We start from the raw sequence: 20,954 nt of genomic DNA, 5'->3' as shown, positions 1-20,954 counted from the left end.
CTGGCTAAGTGACTGGTTTGGTGATTAAACCCTTTATTACAGTCTCAAAAGGAAAGCCAGGCCTAGCAACTTTGATAGTGAAATATTTCTACCTTCCTCCAGACTTGAATACTGATTCAGAGATGTAAGTTTATAGCAACAAAGAAATAAAAATGGGTGTTGAAGATCACAGACAACTTGTCAAATAGTACATACCTAGGATCTGGAAGACAGTGAAGAGAAGGGGAGGGAGACGGGAGACGCAGACACACCGAAGCTGACCTTGGAGGTCGTGGGAGGCGGACGCTGGAGTTGAAGGCACTGGGCCAGCGACGCCAGAGGCCACCACCAGCGGCCCCGCCCAGCGACCCCAGAGACCTCAGATGGAAAGGGGTCCCGCAGGCACCTTGATTTTTGACTTCTGCCATCTGGACTCTCGGGGAATGCCTTTCTCTTCTGGTAAGCCACCTCGTTGGTGGTAGCGGGACAGGGCGAATCTAGGAAATGCATAGGATGCCGTCCTTAAGACGTGCTGCACGACGTCTGTCTCTCAAAACCATTTAATCGAATGAGGTCAGTTTTCCTGTAGATGTGATCACAATCTCGCGTGAGCGCCAAATATCATACGAAGACCCGAGCCACGAGGAAAACAGCCACGGTGAATCTCCCAGACGTGGATCACTCGGCAGAAATCTTGGTAGCCGACCTTGTGCTGCCACGTGTTCGCGTGTTCATCCGCGGTCTCCCTGGCACACTCGTTGATTGAGTGCTCTGAAGGAATCCATGAGCACGCCCCTCCCCCCACCTACCACCAGTCGCCTCGCTCCACACACCCCCCCCCCGCCCCCACAAGTCCCTGCATTCTCATAGACAGCGCTCCTTGCAGGACGTTCCCTGCCCCCCCCGCCTCCCCCCCCCCCCCCCGCCGCCCCCCGCTACCCCCTCGGGTCTCCCCAGACCTGGGGAGGTCCAGGCACCTGGCTCTGCCTTCCCCAGAGGAGGCTGCGGGGCGGACACACACACACACACACACACACACACACACACACACACACACACACACATTGGCGCTCATCGACCAGCAGAGGGCGCAACGGGCCTGCCGAAGCGTTTCCCGGGCTTAGAGAGGACTTGGGAGATTCCGAAGGTGCCCAAGGACCCCCGCAGGACACCTTCTCCACGTCTTGCAGGGCGGCACCACCGTTTGCTGGGTCGGAGAGGCGACCACACATGTTTAGACAGGATCGGGTGGGCCCAGGACAACCCTCTTTGGCAATGGCGGACGGACCCGGGGGCTGGGGGCTGCGGTGCAAAACCTGGAGGACGCTGGAGCAGCTGGTCACACATTTCCCGGCCTCTCCAGGGTGGCAAGAGCAGTGACAGCCCACCAGGGAGGGGTTGGAAATGTTTTGTGGGCTCTCGTGCGCCACACAAGCCTCCCCGGCTGTGCCGGGCTGCTGATCCTGGGATCCTGGGAGGGCGCCGGGGCGTTTGCCTGCAGTCGTGGCCGCCCTGCGGGCATGATCCACCCGGGTTCACATCAGTACAGCTGGGCATGCGCCTCGGGAGGGGGACGTCGAGCCATTCCAGAGATTAGTCCCAGGAGTGGAGACCCAGCTCCTCCACGGGGCAGAACTGGGGCCTGGGAGTGCAGGCAGATTTGGGAAGCGGAGGCCAAGGGCTGATGGGCTGATGGACTTCAGGACGCGGGGCACGTGAACAGAGAGACTAAAATCAATGCGCACAACCACGCCCCTTCCTCCTCCTCCCACCTTCCTCCTGTCGCCCCCTTTCTCTCGCCCCTCACCCCCCTACATGGGTTCAGGAGTATCCAACTTTGCCAAAATTGCGATTTTGTGCCGCCCATCACTGACCCTTGACCCGGCACCCTGGAAAGTAGCACACACACACACACACACACACACACACACACACACTTCCACACACCCTCCCAATCCCCCCCGCACCACGCCCACCACGCCCGCCCTCCCCCCCCCCCCCAACCCCAACCCCTCAGCGCTCAGCTCAAGGCTCTCCCGCAGGCTCCTGGGCCACTCCTGCTGCTGGCATCACTGGCACGCGGGCACGGACCTGTGCCCCTGCTTCTTCTTCTTCTTCTTCCTGTTCGCCTTGGCTCCCCCTCTGGGACCAGGGCCTTGGCCAGTGCCCTTTGCCCCCCCGGGGAGGACGTCCCCGGCTGGATGGTTGAGCAGGCGGTCGGCCGTGCCCCCTCGGTCCCGGGACTGGTGAATGAGGACGGCTTCGGCGGGCACCGCACGCGCGACCTCCCTGAGGTTGGACTGAGGCTTGGGCCGGGATGGCTCCTGGGGCCGTCGCCGCTGCTCTAAGCTGGTGTGCTTGACCGGCGCCTCTCGCGCGGGCTCCTCGGACCCGGGACCCGGGAAGTTGGGGGCACTCTCGGGGCCCCGTTGGGTCGACGCCGCGACCTTGTGCTCGGTCCCGGGGCATGTGGGTTTCCCACTGTCTCCTTCCAGTTCACTGGTCTGGACGTAAAAGAGCACATAGGCGCGTTGGCTCAGGGCCTCAGAAGCGTCGCAGGCGGTCACCTGGGCGTCGTCCATCTTGAACCACCGGCCGCCCGCGGTTCGGACGTAGCAGAAGTAGTGGCCGCTGTGGCAGGTGCGGCCCGAGTGGACCAGCACGGCGTAGAGCCGGTACAGCAGCGGGCCCGCGCGGCGCCCCTGGGACAGGTAGGGCCGCAGGTCCAGGTGCTCCGGGTAGCGCACGTCCCGCTCCACCTTGCTGTCCGCGAGCGCCGAGAACCGCTTCAGCACGAGCGTGAGCACCCTGGAGGCCGCGTGCAGGCGCAGCGTCTTGGTGGCCGGCACCTTCCGGCGGCACTTGCCGCACTGGTAGCCGTCGGCCCCGCCCAGCCGCTCGGGCCTCACCAGCAGCTCCAGGGCCTGGGTCACGCTCTGCGCCGCCTGGATGTCCAGGCCGATGTCCAGGTAAGGGTCCAGGGTGTCGGACACGCCCTGGCAGCGGAGGCACTGGATCCGAGATCTCCAGTGGCCTCCAAAGACCCGACGGATCAGGGTGGCGTCCTCCTGGGAGGGCCGGCCCGGCGGCGACGGCGGCCGCTCCTCAGGCACACAGGCCCGCTGCAGGGCGTCCAGCGTGAACAGGAGGAACTCGTGGGCGTCCTCCTGCCGGTACGCGTGGAAGCCCGTGAGCAGCTCCCCCTCGGGCACGATGACGTCCCCGGGGTGCAGGAGGGCCCGGGTCACGTGAGCCTGCAGGGCGCACAGGGCGCAGGACGCCCGCCGCCCGCAGGCCCCCGAGTGCCGCCCGGACAGCAGGTAGCGGGCCAGGGGCGGGGTGTAGCTGAGGCACTGCAGGGCCGCGTTCGCGTAGCAGGTGTTGCCCAGGTTCTGAAGCCCGGCCCCCACCGCGCGGGGTCTCCCCGGGCTCCAGCTCCCACTCGGAGGAGGGGTGTCGGCGGGAGCCAGTGGGCCCCGCGGCGCACCCGCTCTCCCGGGGCGGTGGTGGTCCCTGAGGCCCGCGGGGGCCCCAGTGGACTTCCGCAGCCCCTTCACCGAATCCAGCGGATTCGACCTTCGGGGGTTGCCTGAGCTGAAGCTCCTCTTCCCGGTGCGCAGAAGCGGCCTCCATGTCCGCGGACAGGGCCTTCGCGAGATCTCTCCCCTGAAAGCTCCCTTGGAGAACGAAGCGTCCAGGGCGGAGGAGGTCTGAGAATGAAGGCCCCGGCCGCCCCACCCGCCCTTTTATAGGCCCAGAGCATGCTGGGAGGAGCCACGAGCTCCACCAATCAGTGGCCCCCAGGCTTGATGGAATCAACTTTAGGGTGTGGGCCCTCCTGCCCCAGGCGGACACAGGCACGCCTTTCAGGTGGGATTAACGCAAGGGTCTGGAGAAAAGGTGCTCCTGAACAGAGGCTGGACTCCGCGCCCCACGCCTGGTGTTCCTCGAAGAGAAGGGGAGGGGGACGGGAGACGCAGACACACCGAAGCTGACCTTGGAGGTCGTGGGAGGCGGACGCTGGAGTTGAAGGCACTGGGCCAGCGACGCCAGAGGCCACCACCAGCGGCCCCGCCCAGCGACCCCAGAGACCTCAGACGGAAAGGGGTCCCGCAGGCACCTTGATTTTTGACTTCTGCCATCTGGACTCTCGGGGAATGCCTTTCTCTTCTGGTAAGCCACCTCGTTGGTGGTAGCGGGACAGGGCGAATCTAGGAAATGCATAGGATGCCGTCCTTAAGACGTGCTGCACGACGTCTGTCTCTCAAAACCATTTAATCGAATGAGGTCAGTTTTCCTGTAGATGTGATCACAATCTCGCGTGAGCGCCAAATATCATACGCAGACCCGAGCCACGAGGAAAACAGCCACGGTGAATCTCCCAGACGTGGATCACTCGGCAGAAATCTTGGTAGCCGACCTTGTGCTGCCACGTGTTCGCGTGTTCGTCCGCGGTCTCCCTGGCACACTCGTTGATTGAGTGCTCTGAAGGAATCCATGAGCACGCCCCTCCCCCCACCTACCACCAGTCGCCTCGCTCCACACACCCCCCCCCCCCCGCCCCCACAAGTCCCTGCATTCTCATAGACAGCGCTCCTTGCAGGACGTTCCCTGCCCCCCCCCGCCTCCCCCCCCCCGCCGCCCCCCCGCTACCCCCTCGGGTCTCCCCAGACCTGGGGAGGTCCAGGCACCTGGCTCTGCCTTCCCCAGAGGAGGCTGCGGGGCGGACACACACACACACACACACACACACACACACACACACACACACACATTTGCGCTCATCGACCAGCAGAGGGCGCAATGGGCCTGCCGAAGCGTTTCCCGGGCTTAGAGAGGACTTGGGAGATTCCGCAGGTGCCCGAGGACCCCCGCAGGACACCTTCTCCACGTCTTGCAGGGCGGCGCCACCGTTTGCTGGGTCGGAGAGGCGACCACACATGTTTAGACAGGATCGGGTGGGCCCAGGACAACCCTCTTTGGCAATGGCGGACGGACCCGGGGGCTGGGGGCTGCAGTGCAAAACCTGGAGGACTCTGGGGCAGCTGGTCACACATTTCCCAGCCTCTCCAGGGTGGCAAGAGCAGTGACAGCCCACCAGGGAGGGGTTGGAAATGTTTTGGGGGCTCTCGTGCGCCACACAAGCCTCCCCGGCTGTGCTGGGCTGCCGATCCTGGGATCCTGGGAAGGCGCCGGGACGTTTGCCTGCAGTCGTGGCCACCCTGCGGGTATGATCCACCCGGGTTCACATCAGCACAGCTGGACATGCGCCTCGGGAGGGGGACATCGAGCCATTCCAGTGATTAGTCACAGGAGTGGAGACCCAGCTCCTCCACGGGGCAGAACTGGGGCCTGGGAGTGCAGGCAGATCTGGGAAGCGGACGCCAAGGGCTGATGGGCTGATGGGCTAATGGGCTTCAGGACGCGGGGCACGTGAACAGAGAGACTAAAATCAATGCGCACAACCACGCCCCTTCCTCCTCCTCCCACCTTCCTCCTGTCGCCCCCTTTCTCTAGCCCCTCACCCCCCTACATGGGTTCAGGAGTATCCAACTTTGCCAAAATTGCGATTTTGTGCCGCCCATCACTGACCCTTGACCTGGCACCCTGGAAAGTAGCACACACACACACACACACACACACACACACTTCCACACACCCTCCCAATCCCCCCCGCACCACGCCCACCACGCCCGCCCCCCCCCCAACCCCAACCCCTCAGCGCTCAGCTCAAGGCTCTCCCACAGGCTCCTGGGCCACTCATGCTGCTGGCATCACTGGCACGCGGGCACGGACCTGTGCCCCTGCTTCTTCTTCTTCTTCTTCCTGTTCACCTTTGCTCCCCCTCTGGGACCAGGGCCTTGGCCAGTGCCCTTGAGCCCCCCGGGGAGGACGTCCCCGGCTGGATGGTTGAGCAGGCGGTCGGCCGTGCCCCCTCGGTCCCGGGACTGGTGAATGAGGACGGCTTCGGCGGGCACCGCACACGCGACCTCCCTGAGGTTGGACTGAGGCTTGGGCCGGGATGGCTCCTGGGGCCGTCGCCGCTGCTCTCGCGCGGGCTCCTCGGACCCGGGACCCGTGAAGTTGGGGGCACTCTCGGGGCCCCGTTGGGTCGACGCCGCGACCTTGTGCTTGGTCCTTGTGCCAACATGTACACTTGTCTCTCCACTGTTGTACAGTTGAATGCTACTTTGCAGTGAATTCTATTGGTTTCAAAGACTGGTTTAATGTGCACTTGCTCTATTTCAAGGATTTCTGCAGTGTACAACATCCTTTCTAGACTATAGACCTACATTTTGGATGTCTTTTCAACTTGTTCTCTCACAATTCTTTTATATTCATTGTTATTTGCTCTGAATTACTACTGGTTTTTTGCAGTGTCCTATAATTGGCCTTCTACTCTACTTATGAGACTTCACCACATGTACAAACAACTGTATACACTCTTCTTTGAACTTGAGAAGCTATATACACTTGTCTCTAAACTGTTTTACAGTTTAATGCTACTTTGAGTGGATTCTAGTTGTTTCCAAAGCTGCTTAAATGTGCTCTTTGTTCTATTCTAGAATATCCCGCATTGTATGAAACACTTTCATTACTGTATGCTAACATGGTGATCTCTTTTCCCCTTGCTCTGTCACTATTCTGTTCAATTTATTGCTATTTTGCTCTTAGTTCCTAGTCTTTCTTAAAATGTCTTACAATTGGCTTTCTGCTGTAATTAGAGGACTTACCTGCATTGTACAAACACCTTTCTATACTCTTCTGTGAAGTTGAGAAGCAATATACACTTGTTTCCCAGGTATGATTTACAGTTTAATGCTACTTTTCAGTGAATTATAGTGGTTTCTAAAGCTGCTTAATTTTGCTAACTGCTCTATTTCAAGGATATCCCACATGTACGAAACACTTTCATTACTATACCCAGAAATTGTGATGTATTTTCCCTTTATAATCTAACTATTTTGTTCAATTTACTGCTATTTTACAGTTAGTTCTTAGTCTTTCTTACAATGTCTTATAATTGGCTTTCTGCTGTACTTACCGGACTTTCATGCATTGTAGAAACAGCTTTCTACACTCTTCTCTGAAGTTGAGAAGCATTATACACTTGTCCCTTAACTATGTTTTACAGATTAATGCTACTTTTCTTTGAATTCTAGTGGTTACAAAGACTGGTTTAATGTGCACTTGCTCTATTTCAAGGATTTCTGCAGTGTACAACATACTTTCTAGACTTTAGACTTACATTTTGATGTCTTTTCCTCTTTTTCTCTCACAATTCTGTTATATTCATTATTATATGCTCTGAATTACTACTGGTTTCTTGTAGTGTCCTACAACTGGCCTTTTTATCTACTTATGGGACTTCCCCACATGTACAAACAGCTTTGTACACTCCTCTGTGAACTGTAGAAGCTATACACACTTGTCTCTCAACTGTTGTACAGTTTAATGCTACCTATCAGTGAATTCTAGTGGTTTCAAAGACTGGTTTAATGTGCACTTTTCTCTATTTAAAGGGTTTTCTGCAGTGTACAAAGACGTTTCTAGACTATAGACTTACATTTTGATATTTTTCTACTTGTATTCTCACAATTCTGTTCAATTCACTATTATTTGCTCTGAATTACTAGTGGTTCCTTGCAGTGTCCTATAATTGGCCTTGTGCTCTAATTATAGGATGTCCCCACATGTACAAACAACTTTGTATGCTCTTCTATGTACTTGAGAAGTTATAAACACTTGTCTCTCAACTGTTTTACATTTTAATGCTACTTCGAGTGAATTCTAGTGTTTTCCAAAGCTGCTTAAATGTGCTCTTTGCTCTATTCTAGGATTTCCCGCATTGTATGAAACACTTTCATTACTGTATCCTAACATGGTGATCTCTTTTCCACTTGCTCTGTCATTATTCTGTTCAATTTATTGCTATTTTGCTCTTAGTTCCTCCTTTCTTACATGTCTTACAATTGGCTTTCTGCTGTAATTAGCGGACTTACCTGCATTGTACAAACACCTTTCTACACTCTTCTCTGAAGTATATAAGCAATATACACTTGTCTCCCAAGTTCGATTTACAGTTTAATGCTACTCTTCAGTGAATTGTAGTAGTTTCTAAAGCTGCTTAAATGTGCTTACTGCTCGATTTCAAAGATATCCCGCATGTACGAAACACTTTCATTACTATACCCAGAAATTGTGATGTATTTTCCCTTTATAATCTAATTATTTTGTTCAATTTACTGCTATTTTACAGTTAGTTCCTAATCTTTCTTACAATGTCTTACAGTTGGCTTTCTGCTGTACTTACCGGACTTTCCTGCATTGTAGAAACAGTTTTCTACACTCTTCTCTGAAGTTGAGAAGCATTATACACTTGTTCCTTAACTATGTTTTACAGATTAATGCTACTTTTCTTTGAATTCTAGTTGTTACAAAGACTGGCTTAATGTGCACTTGCTGTATTTCAAGGATTTCTGCAGTGTACAACATCCTTTCTAGAAATTTGACTTACATTTTGATGTCTTCTCCACTAGTTCTCTCACAATTCTGTTATGTTCATTATTATTTGCTCTGAATTACTACTGGTTTCTTATAGTGTCCTAAAACTGGCCTTTATGGGACTTCCCCACATGTACAAACCACTTTGTACACTCTTCTGTGAACTTGATAAGCTATATACACTTGTCTCCCAATGTTTTACAGTTTAATGCTACTTTAAGTGAATTCTAGTGGTTTCCACATTTGCTTAAATGTGCTCTTTGCTCTATTCTAGGATTTCCCGCATTGTATGAAACACTTTCAATACTGTATCCTAACATGGTGATCTCTTTTCCACTTGCTCTGTCACTATTCTGTTCAATTTATTGCTATTTTACAGTTAGTTCTTAGTCTTTCTTACAATGTCTTACAATTGGCTTTCTGCTGTACTTACCGGATTTACCTGCATTGTACAAACACCTTTGTACACTCTTCTCTGTAGTTGAGAAGCAATATACACATGTCTCCCAAGTATGATTTACAGTTTAATGCTACTTTTCAGTGAATTGTCCTGGTTTCTAGAGCTGCCTAAATGTGCTTGATGCTCGATTTCAAGGATATCCAGCATGTATGAAACACTTTCATTACTATACCCATAAATTGTGATGTATTTTCCCTTTATAATCTAACTATTCTGTTCAATTTACTGCTATTTTGCAGTTAGTTCCTAGTCTTTCTTACAATGTATTACAATTGGCTTTCTGCTACAGTTATAAGAATTACCTGAATTGTACAAACACCTTTCTACACTCTTCTCTGAAGTGGAGAAGCAATATACACTTGTCTCCCAAGTATAATTTACAGTTTAATGCTACTTTTCAGTGAATACTACTGGTTTCAAAGACCGGTTTAATGTGCACTTGCTCTATTTCAAGGATTTCTGCAGTGTACAACATCCTTTCTATACTATAGACTTACATTTTGATGTCTTTTCCACTTGTTCTCCCACAATTCTGTTATATTCATTATTATTTCCTCTGAAATGCTACTGGTTTCTTGCAGTGTCTTATAACTGGCCTTTTGCTCAACTTATGGAACTTCCCCACATGTACAAACCACTTTGTACACTCTTCTGTGAACTTGATAAGCTATATACACTTGTCTCGCAACTGTTTTACAGTTTAATGCTACTTTGAGTGAATTCTAGTGTTTTCCAAAGCTGCTTAAATGTGCTCTTTGCTCTATTCCAGGATTTCCCGCATTGTATGCAACACTTCCATTACTGTATCCTAACGTGGTGATCTGTTTTCCACTTGCTCTGTCATTATTCTGTTCAATTTATTGCTATTTTGCTCTTAGTTCCTCCTCTTTCTTACAATGTCTTACAATTGGCTTTTTGCTGTAATTAGCGGACTTACCTGCATTGTACAAACACCTTTCTACACTCTTCTCTGAAGTGGAGAAGCAATATACACTTGTCTCCCAAGTATGATTTACAGTTTAATGCTACTTTTCAGTGAATTGTCCTGGTTTCTAGAGCTGCCTAAATGTGCTTGATGCTCGATTTCAAGGATATCCCGCATGTATGAAACACTTTCATTACTATACCCATAAATTGTGATGTATTTTCCCTTTATAATCTAACTATTCTGTTCAATTTACTGCTATTTTGCAATTAGTTCATTGTCTTTCTTACAATGTATTACAATTGTCTTTCTGCTATAGTTATCAGACTTACCTGAATTGTACAAACAACTTTCTACACTCTTCTCTGAAGTGGAGAAGCAATATACACTTGTCTCTCAAATATGATTTACAGTTTAATGCCACTTTTCAGTGAATTCTACTGGTTTCAAAGACCAGTTTAATGTGCACTTGCTCTATATCAAGGATTTCTGCAGTGTACAACATCCTTTCTATACTATAGACTTACATTTTGATGTCTTTTCCACTTTTTCTCCCACAATTCTCTTCTATTCATTATTATTTGCTCTGAAATGCTAGTGGTTCCTTGCTGTGTCTTATAATGGGCCTTTTGCTCTACTTGTGGGACTACCCCACATGTACAAACCATTTTGTACATTCTTCTGTGAACTCGATAAGCTATATACACTTGTCTCGCAACTGTTTTACACTTCAATGCTATTTTGAGTGAATTCTAGTGGTTTCCCAAGCTGCTTAAATGTGCTCTTTGCTCTATTCTAGGATTTCCCGCATTGTATGAAACACTTTCATTGCTGTTTGCCAACATGCTGATCTCTTTTCCACTTGCTCTGTCACTATTCTGTTCAATTTATTGTTATTTTGCTCTTAGTTCCTCCTCTTTCTTACATGTCTTACAATTGGCTTTTTGCTGTAATTAGCGGACTTACCTACATTGTACAAACACCTTTCTACACTCTTCTCTGAAGTATATAAGCAATATACACTTGTCGCCGAATATGATTTACAGTTTAATGCTACTCTTCAGTGAATTGCCGTGGTTTCTAAAGCTGCTTAAATGTGCTTACTGCTCGATTTCAAGGATATCCTGCATATACGAAACACTTTCATTACTATACCCATAAATTGTGATGTATTGTACAGTTATAATCAAACCATTCTGTTCAATTTACTGCTATTTTGCACTTAGTTTCTAGTCTTTCTTACAAGGTATTACAATTGGCTTTTTGCTACAGTTATCAGACTTACCTGCATTGTACAAACAGCTTTCTACACTCTTCTCTGAAGTTGAGAAGCATTATACACTTGTCCCTTAACTATGTTTTACAGATTAAGGCTACTTTTCAGTGAATTCTACTGGTTCAAAGACCGGTTTAATGTGCACTTGCTCTATTTCAAGGATTTCTGCAGTGTACAACATCCTTTCTAGACTTTAGACTTACATTTTGATGTCATTTCCACTTGTTCTCCCACAATTCTGTTATATTCATTATTATTTCCTCTGAAATGCTACTGGTTTCTTGTAATGTCCTATAACTGGCCTTTTGCTCTACTTATGGGACTTCCCCACATGTACAAACCACTTTGTACACTCTTCTGTGAACTTGATAAGCTATATACACTTGTCTCGCAACTGTTTTACAGTTTAATGCTACTTTGAGTGAATTCTATTGGTTTCCAAAGCTGCTTAAATGTGCTCTTTGCTCTATTCTAAGATTTCCCGCATTGTATGAAACACTTTCAATACTGTATCCTAACGTGGAGGTCTCTTTTCCACTTGCTCTCTCACTATTCTCTTCAATTTATTGCTATTTTGTTATTAGTTCCTCCTCTTTCTTACATGTCTTACAATTGGCTTTTTGCTGTAATTAGCGGACTTTCCTGCATTGTACAAACACCTTTCTATACGCTTCTCTGAAGTTGAGCAGCAATATATACTTGTTTCCCAGGTATGATTTACAGTTTAATGCTACTTTTCAGTGAATTATAGTGGTTTCTAAAGCTGCTTAATTTTGCTTACTGCTCTATTTCAAGAATATCCCACATGTACGAAACCCTTTCATTACTAGACCCAGAAATTGTGATGTATTTTACCTTTATACTCTAACTATTTTGTTCAATTTACTGCTATTTTATAGTTAATTTCTAGTCTTTCTTACAATGTCTTACAGTTGGCTTTCTGCTGTACTTACCGGACTTACCTGCATTGTACAAACAGCTTTCTACACTCTTCTCTGAAGTGGAGAAGCATTATACACTTGTCCCTTAACTATGTTTTACAGATTAATGCTACTTTTCTTTGAATTCTAGTGGTTACAAAAACTGATTTAATGTGCACTTGCTGTATTTCAAGGATTTCTGCAGTGTACAACATCCATTCTAGACATTAGACTTACATTTGGATGTCTTTTCCACTTGTTCTCTCACAATTCTGTTATGTTCATTATTATTTACTCTGAATTACTATTGGTTTCTTGAAGTGTCCTATAACTGGCCTTTTGCTCTACTTATGGGACTTCCGCACATGTACAAACAACTTTGTACACTCCTCTGTGAACTGCCGAAGCTATATAAACTTGTCTCTCAACTGTTGTACAGTTTAATGCTACCTTTCAGTGAATTCTAGTGGTTTCAAAGACTGGTTTAATGTTCACTTTGCTCTATTTAAAGTGTTTTCTGCAGTGTACAAAGACCTTTCTAGACTATAGACTTACATTTTGATGTCTTTTCCACTTGTATTCTCACAATTCTGTTCTATTCATTATTATTTGCTCTGAATTACTACTGGTTTCTTGTAGTGTCCTATAACTGGCCTTTTGCTCTACTTATGGGACTTCCCCACATGTACAAACCACTTTGTACACTCTTCTGTGAACTTGATAAGCTATATTCAATAGTCTCGCAACTGCTTTACAGTCTAATGCTACTTTAAGTGAATTCTAGTGGTTTCCAAAGTTGCTTAAATGTGCTCTTTGCTCTATTCTAGGATTTCCCGCATTGTATGAAACACTTTCAATAGTGTATCCTCAGAGCAGACACCATCCAGAACCACTGGAGGGCTGGCTGAGCAGATGCTCTACAACTAGAATAAAAGAGAGGGGTACGCGGGATGATGCTGATGCCGGTGACCCAAAGATCACACTTTAAAAACTACGGCTCAGGTGACACAATGGCGGCCTGGAACGTGCTTGGCGCAGTTCCCCCGGCGGTCTCCGGCTGAGGGGACGGCTCAACTCGCTGCCGAGCACGGACAGACGAGCCCCTGGGAGACATGGGGTGGGAGACTCCCCGCTTGCTGACCTCCGAGTCCTTCAAGAATCTCAATGCCCCAGAAGCGGCCAGGTGCGCACGCTCGGCGACCGGCCACCGCTGCAGACCCAAGGGTCGACGCAGCCACCCCGGACCAGCCCGCCGCCACGCACCAGGCACACCGGAGCTTCGCTGAGTCCACCGCCCAACGAGTTCTGCGGCGGGTGCCCTGGAGCTCTGAGAAAATGGCCGAAGGAATTGCTGAGAGGGAATTGACCAACAGGAATTGGGATCAAGAAGATGAAACCCCGCTGAGTCCCGGATCCGGGTGAAGCCGTGCGCCCCTGGATCCGGGTGAGGCCACGAAACCCTGGGTCAGGGAGAGGCCACGTGCCCCTGGGTCCGGGGAAAGCTAGATCCCGCGTCCGGGCGAGACCGTGTGCCCCTGGATACGAGTGAGGCTGGGTCCCGGGCCCGGGAGAGGCCACGCGCCCCTGGGTCCGGGTGAGGCCATGCGCCCCTGGGAACAGGTGAAGCTGAATCCTGGGTCTGGGAGAGGCTGTGTGCCCCTGGATTCGGGTGAGGCTGGGTCCCGGGCCCGGGTGAGGCCGTGCGCCCCTGGATCCGAGTGAGGCTGGGTCCCGGGCCCGGGAGAGGCCACGCGCCCCTGGGTCCGGGGGAAGCTAGTTCCCGGGTCCGGGCGAGGCCGTGTGCCCCTGGATCTGGGTGAGGCTGGGTCCCGGGCCCGGGTGAGGCCACACGCCCCTGGGTCCGGGTAAGGCCACGTGCCCCTGGGTCCGGGTGAAGCTGAATCCTGGGTCTGGGCGAGGTCGTGTGCCCCTGGATCCGGGTGAGGCTGGGTCCCGGGTCCGGGTGAGGCCATGGACCCTGGATCAGGGTGATGCCACGCACCCCTGGGTCTGGGAGAGGCCATGCGCCCCTGGGTCCGGGTGAGGCCGCGCTCCCCTGGGGCCGGGTGAAGCTGGATCCCGGGTCCAGGTGAGGCCGTGTGCCCCTGGATCCGGGTGAGGCTGGGTCCCGGGCCCGGGAGAGGCCACGCGCCCCTGGGTCCGGGGGAAGCTAGATCCCGGGTCCGGGCGAGGCCGTGTGCCCCTGGATCCGGGTGAGGCTGGGTCCCGGGCCCGGGAGAGGCCACGCGCCTCTGGGTCCGGGTGAGGCCACACGCCCCTGGGTCCGGGAGAGGCCACGCGCCCCTGGGTCCGGGTGAGGCCACGCGCCCCTGGGTCCGGGGGAAGCTAGATCCCGGGTCCGGGTGAGGCCGTGTGCCCCTGGATCCGGGTGAGGCTGGGTCCCGGGTCCAGGCGAGGCCGTGTGCCCCTGGATCTGGGTGAGGCCACGCGACCCTTGGTCTGGGAAAGGCCACGCGCCCCTGGGTCCGGGGGAAGCAAGATCCCGGGTCCGGGAGAGGCCGTGTGCCCCTGGATCCGGGTGAGGCTGGGTCCCGGGTCCGGGTGAGGCCATGGACACTGGATCAGGGTGAGGCCACGCTCCCCTGGGTCTGGGAGAGGCCACGCGCCCCTGGGTCCGGGTGAGGCCGCGCTCCCCTGGGTCCAGGTGAGGCCACGCGCCCCTGGGTCTGGGGGAAGCTAGATCCTGGGTCCGGGCGAGGCCGTGTGCCCCTGGATCCGGGTGAGGCTGTGTCCCGGGCCCGGGAGAGGCCATGGGCCCCTGGATCAGGGTTAGGCCACGCGCCCCTGGGTCCGGGTGAGGCCGTGTGACCCTGGATCCGGGTGAGGCCATGCGCCCCTGGGTCCGTGTGAGGCCACGCGCCCCTGGGTCTGGGAGAGGCCACGCGCCCCTGGGTCCCGGTGAGGCCGCGCTCCCCTGGGTCCAGGTGAGGCCATGCGCCCCTGGGGCCGGGTGAAGCTGGATCCCGGGTCCAGGTGAGGCCGTGTGCCCCTGGATCCGGGTGAGGCTGAGTCCCAGGCCCGGGTGAGGCCATGCGCCCCTGGGTCTGGGAGAGGCCATGCGCCCCTGGGTCCGGGTGAGGCCACGCTCTCCTGAGTCCGGGTGAAGCTGGATCCCGGGTCCGGGTGAGGCCGTGTACCCCTGAATCCGGGTGAGGCTGGGTCCCGGGTCCGGGTGAAGCCACGCGCACCTGGGTCCAGGTGAGGCCGCGCTCCCCTGGATCCGGGTGAGGCCACGTGCCCCTGGGTCCGGGTGAAGCCGTGCCCCTGGGTCCAGCCAAGACCAAACCAGAGGGAGTCGGACCTGCATTACCACCATTTGTCCACCATCCAGAGCTGAGGGGTCAGTGCCAACATGTACACATAAGGAACTGGTGGACATTGATATTGGGTCTCAAAAGAACTGTTGGTCCAAAAAGAAACTCACTACAGACTGATTCATTTGCCTGTCAGCATAACTATTATTGCTCTTCTACATTCAGTTCTTATAAGTATATCTCTAGTGACACATCATCTCACTCATCTAGGGGAAATGATGAACAACATAGACTGATGAACAAGAACAGAACCAGAAACAAGGAGGCATCGATTGGACTATCGGGCCTCAGAGGGAGGATAGGGGAGGGTGGGGGGAGGGGGGAGAGATCAACCAAAGGTTTTGTGTGCATGCATATGAGCCTAACCAATGGTTAAGTTCAACAGGGGGTTGGGGCATCCGTGGGGAGGGGTGTGGGATGGGAATGGGGGGATGAGGACAAATATGTGACACCTTAATCAATAAAGAAATTTAAAATAAATAAATAAATAAACAAACAAACAAACAAACAAAAAATACTGTATCCTAACATAGTGATTTCTTTTACACTTGTTCTGTCACTATTCTGTTAAATTTATTCCTATTTTACAGATAGTTCTTAGTCTTTCTTACAATGTCTTACAATTGGCTTTCTACTGTACTTAGCGGACTTACCTGCATTGTACAAACACCTTTCTATACTCTTCTCTGAAGTTGAGCAGCAATATATAGTTGTTTCCCAGGTATGATTTACAGTTTAATGCTACTTTTCAGTGAATTATAGTGGTTTCTAAAGCTGCTTCATTTTGCTTACTGCTCTATTTCAATGATATCCCACATGTATGAAACCCTTTCATTACTAGACCCAGAAATTGTGATGTATTTTACCTTTATACTCTAACTATTTTGTTCAATTTACTGCTATTTTATAGTTAATTCCTAGTCTTTCTTACAATGTCTTACAGTTGGCTTTCTGCTGTACTTACCGGACTTACCTGCATTGTACAAACAGCTTTCTACACTCTTCTCTGAAGTTGAGAAGCATTATACACTTGTCCCTTAACTATGTTTTACAGATTAATTCTACTTTTGTTTGAATTCTAGTGGTTACAAAGACTGGTTTAATGTGCACTTGCTGTATTTCAAGGATTTCTGCAGTGTACAACATCCATTCTAGATATTAGACTTACATTTGGAAGTCTTTTCCACTTGTTCTCTCACAATTCTGTTATGTTCATTATTATTTACTCTGAATTACTACTGGTTTCTTGAAGTGTCCTATAACTGGCCTTTTGCTCTACTTATGGGATTTCCCCACATGTACAAACAACTTTGTACACTCCTCTGTGAACTGCCGAAGCTATATACACTTGTCTCTCAACTGTTGTACAGTTTAATGCTACCTTTCAGTGAATTCTAGTGCTTTCAAAGACTGGTTTAATGTTCACTTTGCTCTATTTAAAGTGTTTTCTGCAGTGTACAAAGACCTTTCTGGACTATAGACTTACATTTTGATGTCTTTTCCACTTGTATTCTCTCAATTCTGTTCTATTCACTATTATTTGCTCTGAATTATTAGTGGTTCCTTGCAGTGCCCTATAATTGGCCTTGTGCTCTAATTATGGGACTTCCCCACATGTACAAAGATCTTTGTACACTCTTCTATGTACTTGAGAAGCTATAAACACTTGTCTCTCAACTGTTTTACATTTTAATACTACTTCGAGTGTATTCTAGTGTTTTCCAAAGCTGCTTAAATGTGCTCTTTGCTCTATTCCAGGATTTCCCGCATTGTATGCAACACTTTCATTACTGTATCCTAACGTGGTGATCTGTTTTCCACCTGCTCTGTCATTATTCTGTTCAATTTATTGCTATTTTGCTCTTAGTTCCTCCTCTTTCTTACATGTCTTACAATTGGCTTTTTGCTGTAATTAGCGGACTTACCTGCATTGTACAAACACCTTTCTACACTCTTCTCTGAAGTGGAGAAGCAATATACACTTGTCTCCCAAGTATGATTTACAGTTTAATGCTACTTTTCAGTGAATTGTCCTGGTTTCTAAAGCTGCTTAAATGTGCTTTCTGCTCAATTTCAAGGATATCCCGCATGTACGAAACACTTTCATTACTATACCCATAAATTGTGATGTATTTTCCGTTTATAATCTATTTTGTTCAATTTACTCCTATTTTACAGTTAGTTCTTAGTCTTTCTTACAATGTTTTACAATTGGCTTTCTGCTGTACTTACCGGATGTACCTGCATTGTACAAACAGCTATCTACACTCTTCTCTGAAGTTGAGAAGCATTATACAATTGTCCCTTAACTATGTTTTACAGATTAATGCTACTTTTCTTTGAATTCTAGTGGTACAAAGACTGGTTTAATGTGCACTTGCCCTATTTCAAGGATTTCTGCAGTGTACAACATCCTTTCTAGACTTTAGACTTACATTTTGATGTCATTTCCACTTTTTCTCCCACAATTCTGTTATATTCATTATTATTTCCTCTGAAATGCTAGTGGTTTCTTGCAGTGTCTTATAACTGGCCTTTTGCTCTACTTATGGGACTTCCCCACATGTACAAACCACTTTGTACACTCTTCTGTGAACTTGATAAGCTATATACACTTGTCTCGCAACTGTTTTACAGTTCAATGCTACTTTGAGTGAATTCTAGTGGTTTCCAAAGTTGCTTGAATGTGCTCTTTGCTCTATTGTAGGATTTCCCGCATTGTATGAAACACTTTCAATACTGTATGCTAACATGGTGATCTCTTTTCCACTTGCTCTGTCACTATTCTGTTCAATTAATTGCTATTTTGCTCTTAGTTCCTAGTCTTTCTTACAATGTCTTACAATTGGCTTTCTGCTGTAATTAGCGGACTTACCTGCATTGTATAAACACCTTTCTACACTCTTCTCTGAAGTATATAAGCAATATACACTTGTTTCCCAAGTATGATTTACTGTTTAATGCTACTTTTCAGTGAATTATAGTGGTTTCTAAAGCTGCTTAATTGTGCTTACTGCTCGATTTTAAGGAAATCCCGCATGCAGGAAACACTTTCATTACTATACCCAGAAATTGTGATGTATTTTCTTTTTATAATCTAACTACTCTGTTCAATTTACTGTTATTTTGCAGTTAGTTCCTAGTCTTTCTTACAGTGTCTTTCAATTGGCTTTCTGCTGTACTACCGGACTTACCTGCATTGTACAAAGAGCTTTCTACACTCTTCTCTGAAGTTGAGAAGCATTATACACTTGTTCCTTAAGTATGTTTTACAGATTAATGCTACTTTTCTTTGAATTCTAGTGGTTACAAAGACTGGTTTAATGTGCACTTGCTCTATTTCAAGGATTTCTGCAGTGTACAACATCCTTTCTAGACTTTAGACTTACATTTTGATGTCTTTTCCACTTGTTCTCCCTCAATTCTGTTATATTCATTATTATTTGCTCTGAATTGCTACTGGTTTCTTGCAGTGTCTTATAACTGGCCTTTTGCTCTACTTATGGGACTTCCCCACATGTACAAACAACTTTGTACACTCTTCTGTGAACTGCAAAAGCCATATACACTTATCTCTCAACTGTTTTACCATTTAATGCTACCTTTCAGTGAATTTTTGTGGTTTCAAAGACTGGTTTAATGTGCACTTTGCTCTATTTAAAGGCTTTTCTGACTTATGAAAAGATGGTGACCAGCAGGAAGGTATGGAGAGAGAGAGTGTGATTTAGGAACCCATAGAGTAGAGTGTAGACATCTGTGGTGTGTGTGTGTGTGTATGAGCTAGGGTCAGTTAGATTCTGCAGGTCTTCCAAGGGGCTGCCTATTTGAGCAGTCCTGGATGGCGGAGCTCCGTGCACAAAGGGGACACATCTTGGTGGCTGGTGAGGACGTGGAGACCATGCCATCTTGAGAAACAGAGCTGCCTGAAACTAGTGGCTTCAGACACAAACCAGGTCCCTGCATCCACTGGGGACAGAGAACTGCTATCACAGCTTCAGACCAACAGACAACAAGAATCCAGACTTCAAGGCAGCTGATTTTCATGAGTCAAAGAGCCTATCCTCCCCACAGGCTCGCAGATAGCGCCATAGTAACTGATAGACCCACCCCTCACCCAAGCTGCAGAGCACCTGCACACTGACACACTCCCCTTTATGGAATTTGGCGCGAGTTACAGATGTAGCTCCCCTTAGGGGAAATCTGACAGCGTGCCCAGAGGGCTCCCCGTCAGGGAATTTGGGGGAATTTTGCTTGTGGGACACAGCTCCCCTTCGGGGAATCTTAGAGCATGCACAGATGGGCTCCCCTTTGGGGAATTTGGTGCACAGGAGTACTCCGCCCCCCTTCAGGGAATCTGGGAGAGTGCACGGAGGCAGCTCCCCTTCAGGAATTTGAGAGTATGCGAAGCCCTAGCTGGTTTGGCTCAGTAGAGAGAGCACACACAGGACGCAGCTCCACTTCAGGGAATTTGGCATGCTGGACATAGCTGCCTGGGATCCCTGACTCACAGCGCATTCACACTAAGAGCCAGTGACTCCAATTGTGGTGCATGCACACACAGAGACCCTGATTCTCAATGAGAAACTGCACAATGCAACAGAGACTCTGACACTTGATTCTTGGTGCAGACACAGGGAAACTCTGACTCCTGGCACATGTTAAGGATCTCATTTTAGGCACATACCAACAGTGTGGTGCAGACAGGGCCCCTGATTCTGAGTGTGCACACGAGACCACATGGAACACCGGGGACACTGACCCTGGGCAAGCCTGGTTCCCACCAACCAACGGCAGCCACACATCCTAGTGTCAGAGCATTTCAGTGAAACTCGGGTGGAGCTAAGTCCCCACAGCACATGGCCCAGGTCCACGCAAACTGAAGCTTGAGCTTTCTGGTGATAGTCAGAATGGGGAGACAAATCAATTCACAGAAGAAGGAAAATGAGGAGTCACCAAGAAAGGAAATTAGTGAAACTGAAGCTTGCAACATGACCGAAAAGAGTTCAGAGTAATGGTCGTGGAATTTATACATCAGATGGATGAGAAAATCAACAACTTATGCAAGAATCAGGAAGAAATGAAAAGTGATATAGCTACAATCAAAAACACCATGGAAAGTTTCAACAGTAGACTAGAAGAAGCAGAGGACCGAATTAGTGAGTTAGAAGATCAGGTACAGAAACAAGCTCAATCTGAATAGCAATTGGAGAAAAAAATTAAAAAGCAGGAGGAAAGCCTAAGGGAGCTTCGGGACAACATGAAACGAAGTAACATGTGTATAATAGGGCTGCCAGAAGGACAAGAAGAGCAACAGGGATTAGAAAATCTATTTGAAGAAATAATGACAGAAAACTTCCCGGATATGGGAAAGATAAAAGTTACACAAGTACAGAGAGTCCCAAGCAGGATCAACCCCAAAAGACCCACACCAAGACATGTCATAATTTCAATGGCAAATATAAATGATAAAGAGAGAATCTTAAAGGCGGCAAGAGAGAGACAGAGAGTTACCTACAAAGGAGCACACATCAGAATATCAAATGATTACTCAACA

At 49.2% G+C, this 20,954-nt stretch overlaps 2 protein-coding genes across 2 annotated transcripts in view; both read right to left on the bottom strand.

Moving 5' to 3' along the window:
- Positions 1-2,048: 2,048 nt before the first annotated feature.
- Positions 2,049-3,612, bottom strand: LOC307110533 (ubiquitin carboxyl-terminal hydrolase 17-like protein 6; the record flags this gene model as incomplete). The annotated part of the gene is made up of 2 exons (XM_079789634.1): positions 2,049-3,420; positions 3,467-3,612. 2 exons carry the CDS (start codon positions 3,610-3,612, stop codon positions 2,049-2,051), a joined length of 1,518 nt encoding a protein of 505 aa, XP_079645760.1.
- A 2,141-nt stretch (positions 3,613-5,753) lies between these two features.
- Positions 5,754-20,954, bottom strand: part of LOC307110532 (ubiquitin carboxyl-terminal hydrolase 17-like protein 13) — a gene marked incomplete at both ends in the record, with an annotated part of 108,129 nt that continues 92,928 nt past the window's right edge. The window contains 1 exon segment of the mRNA XM_079789633.1: positions 5,754-6,117. Coding sequence (XP_079645759.1) covers positions 5,754-6,117 — 364 coding nt within the window.

The sequence above is a fragment of the Cnephaeus nilssonii genome (genome assembly GCF_951640355.1).
Source record: "Cnephaeus nilssonii genome assembly, chromosome: 14".
Lineage (NCBI taxonomy): Eukaryota > Metazoa > Chordata > Mammalia > Chiroptera > Vespertilionidae > Cnephaeus > Cnephaeus nilssonii.
The sequence above is the reverse complement of the archived record's forward strand: the minus strand, read 5'-3'. Positions and strand labels throughout refer to the sequence as shown.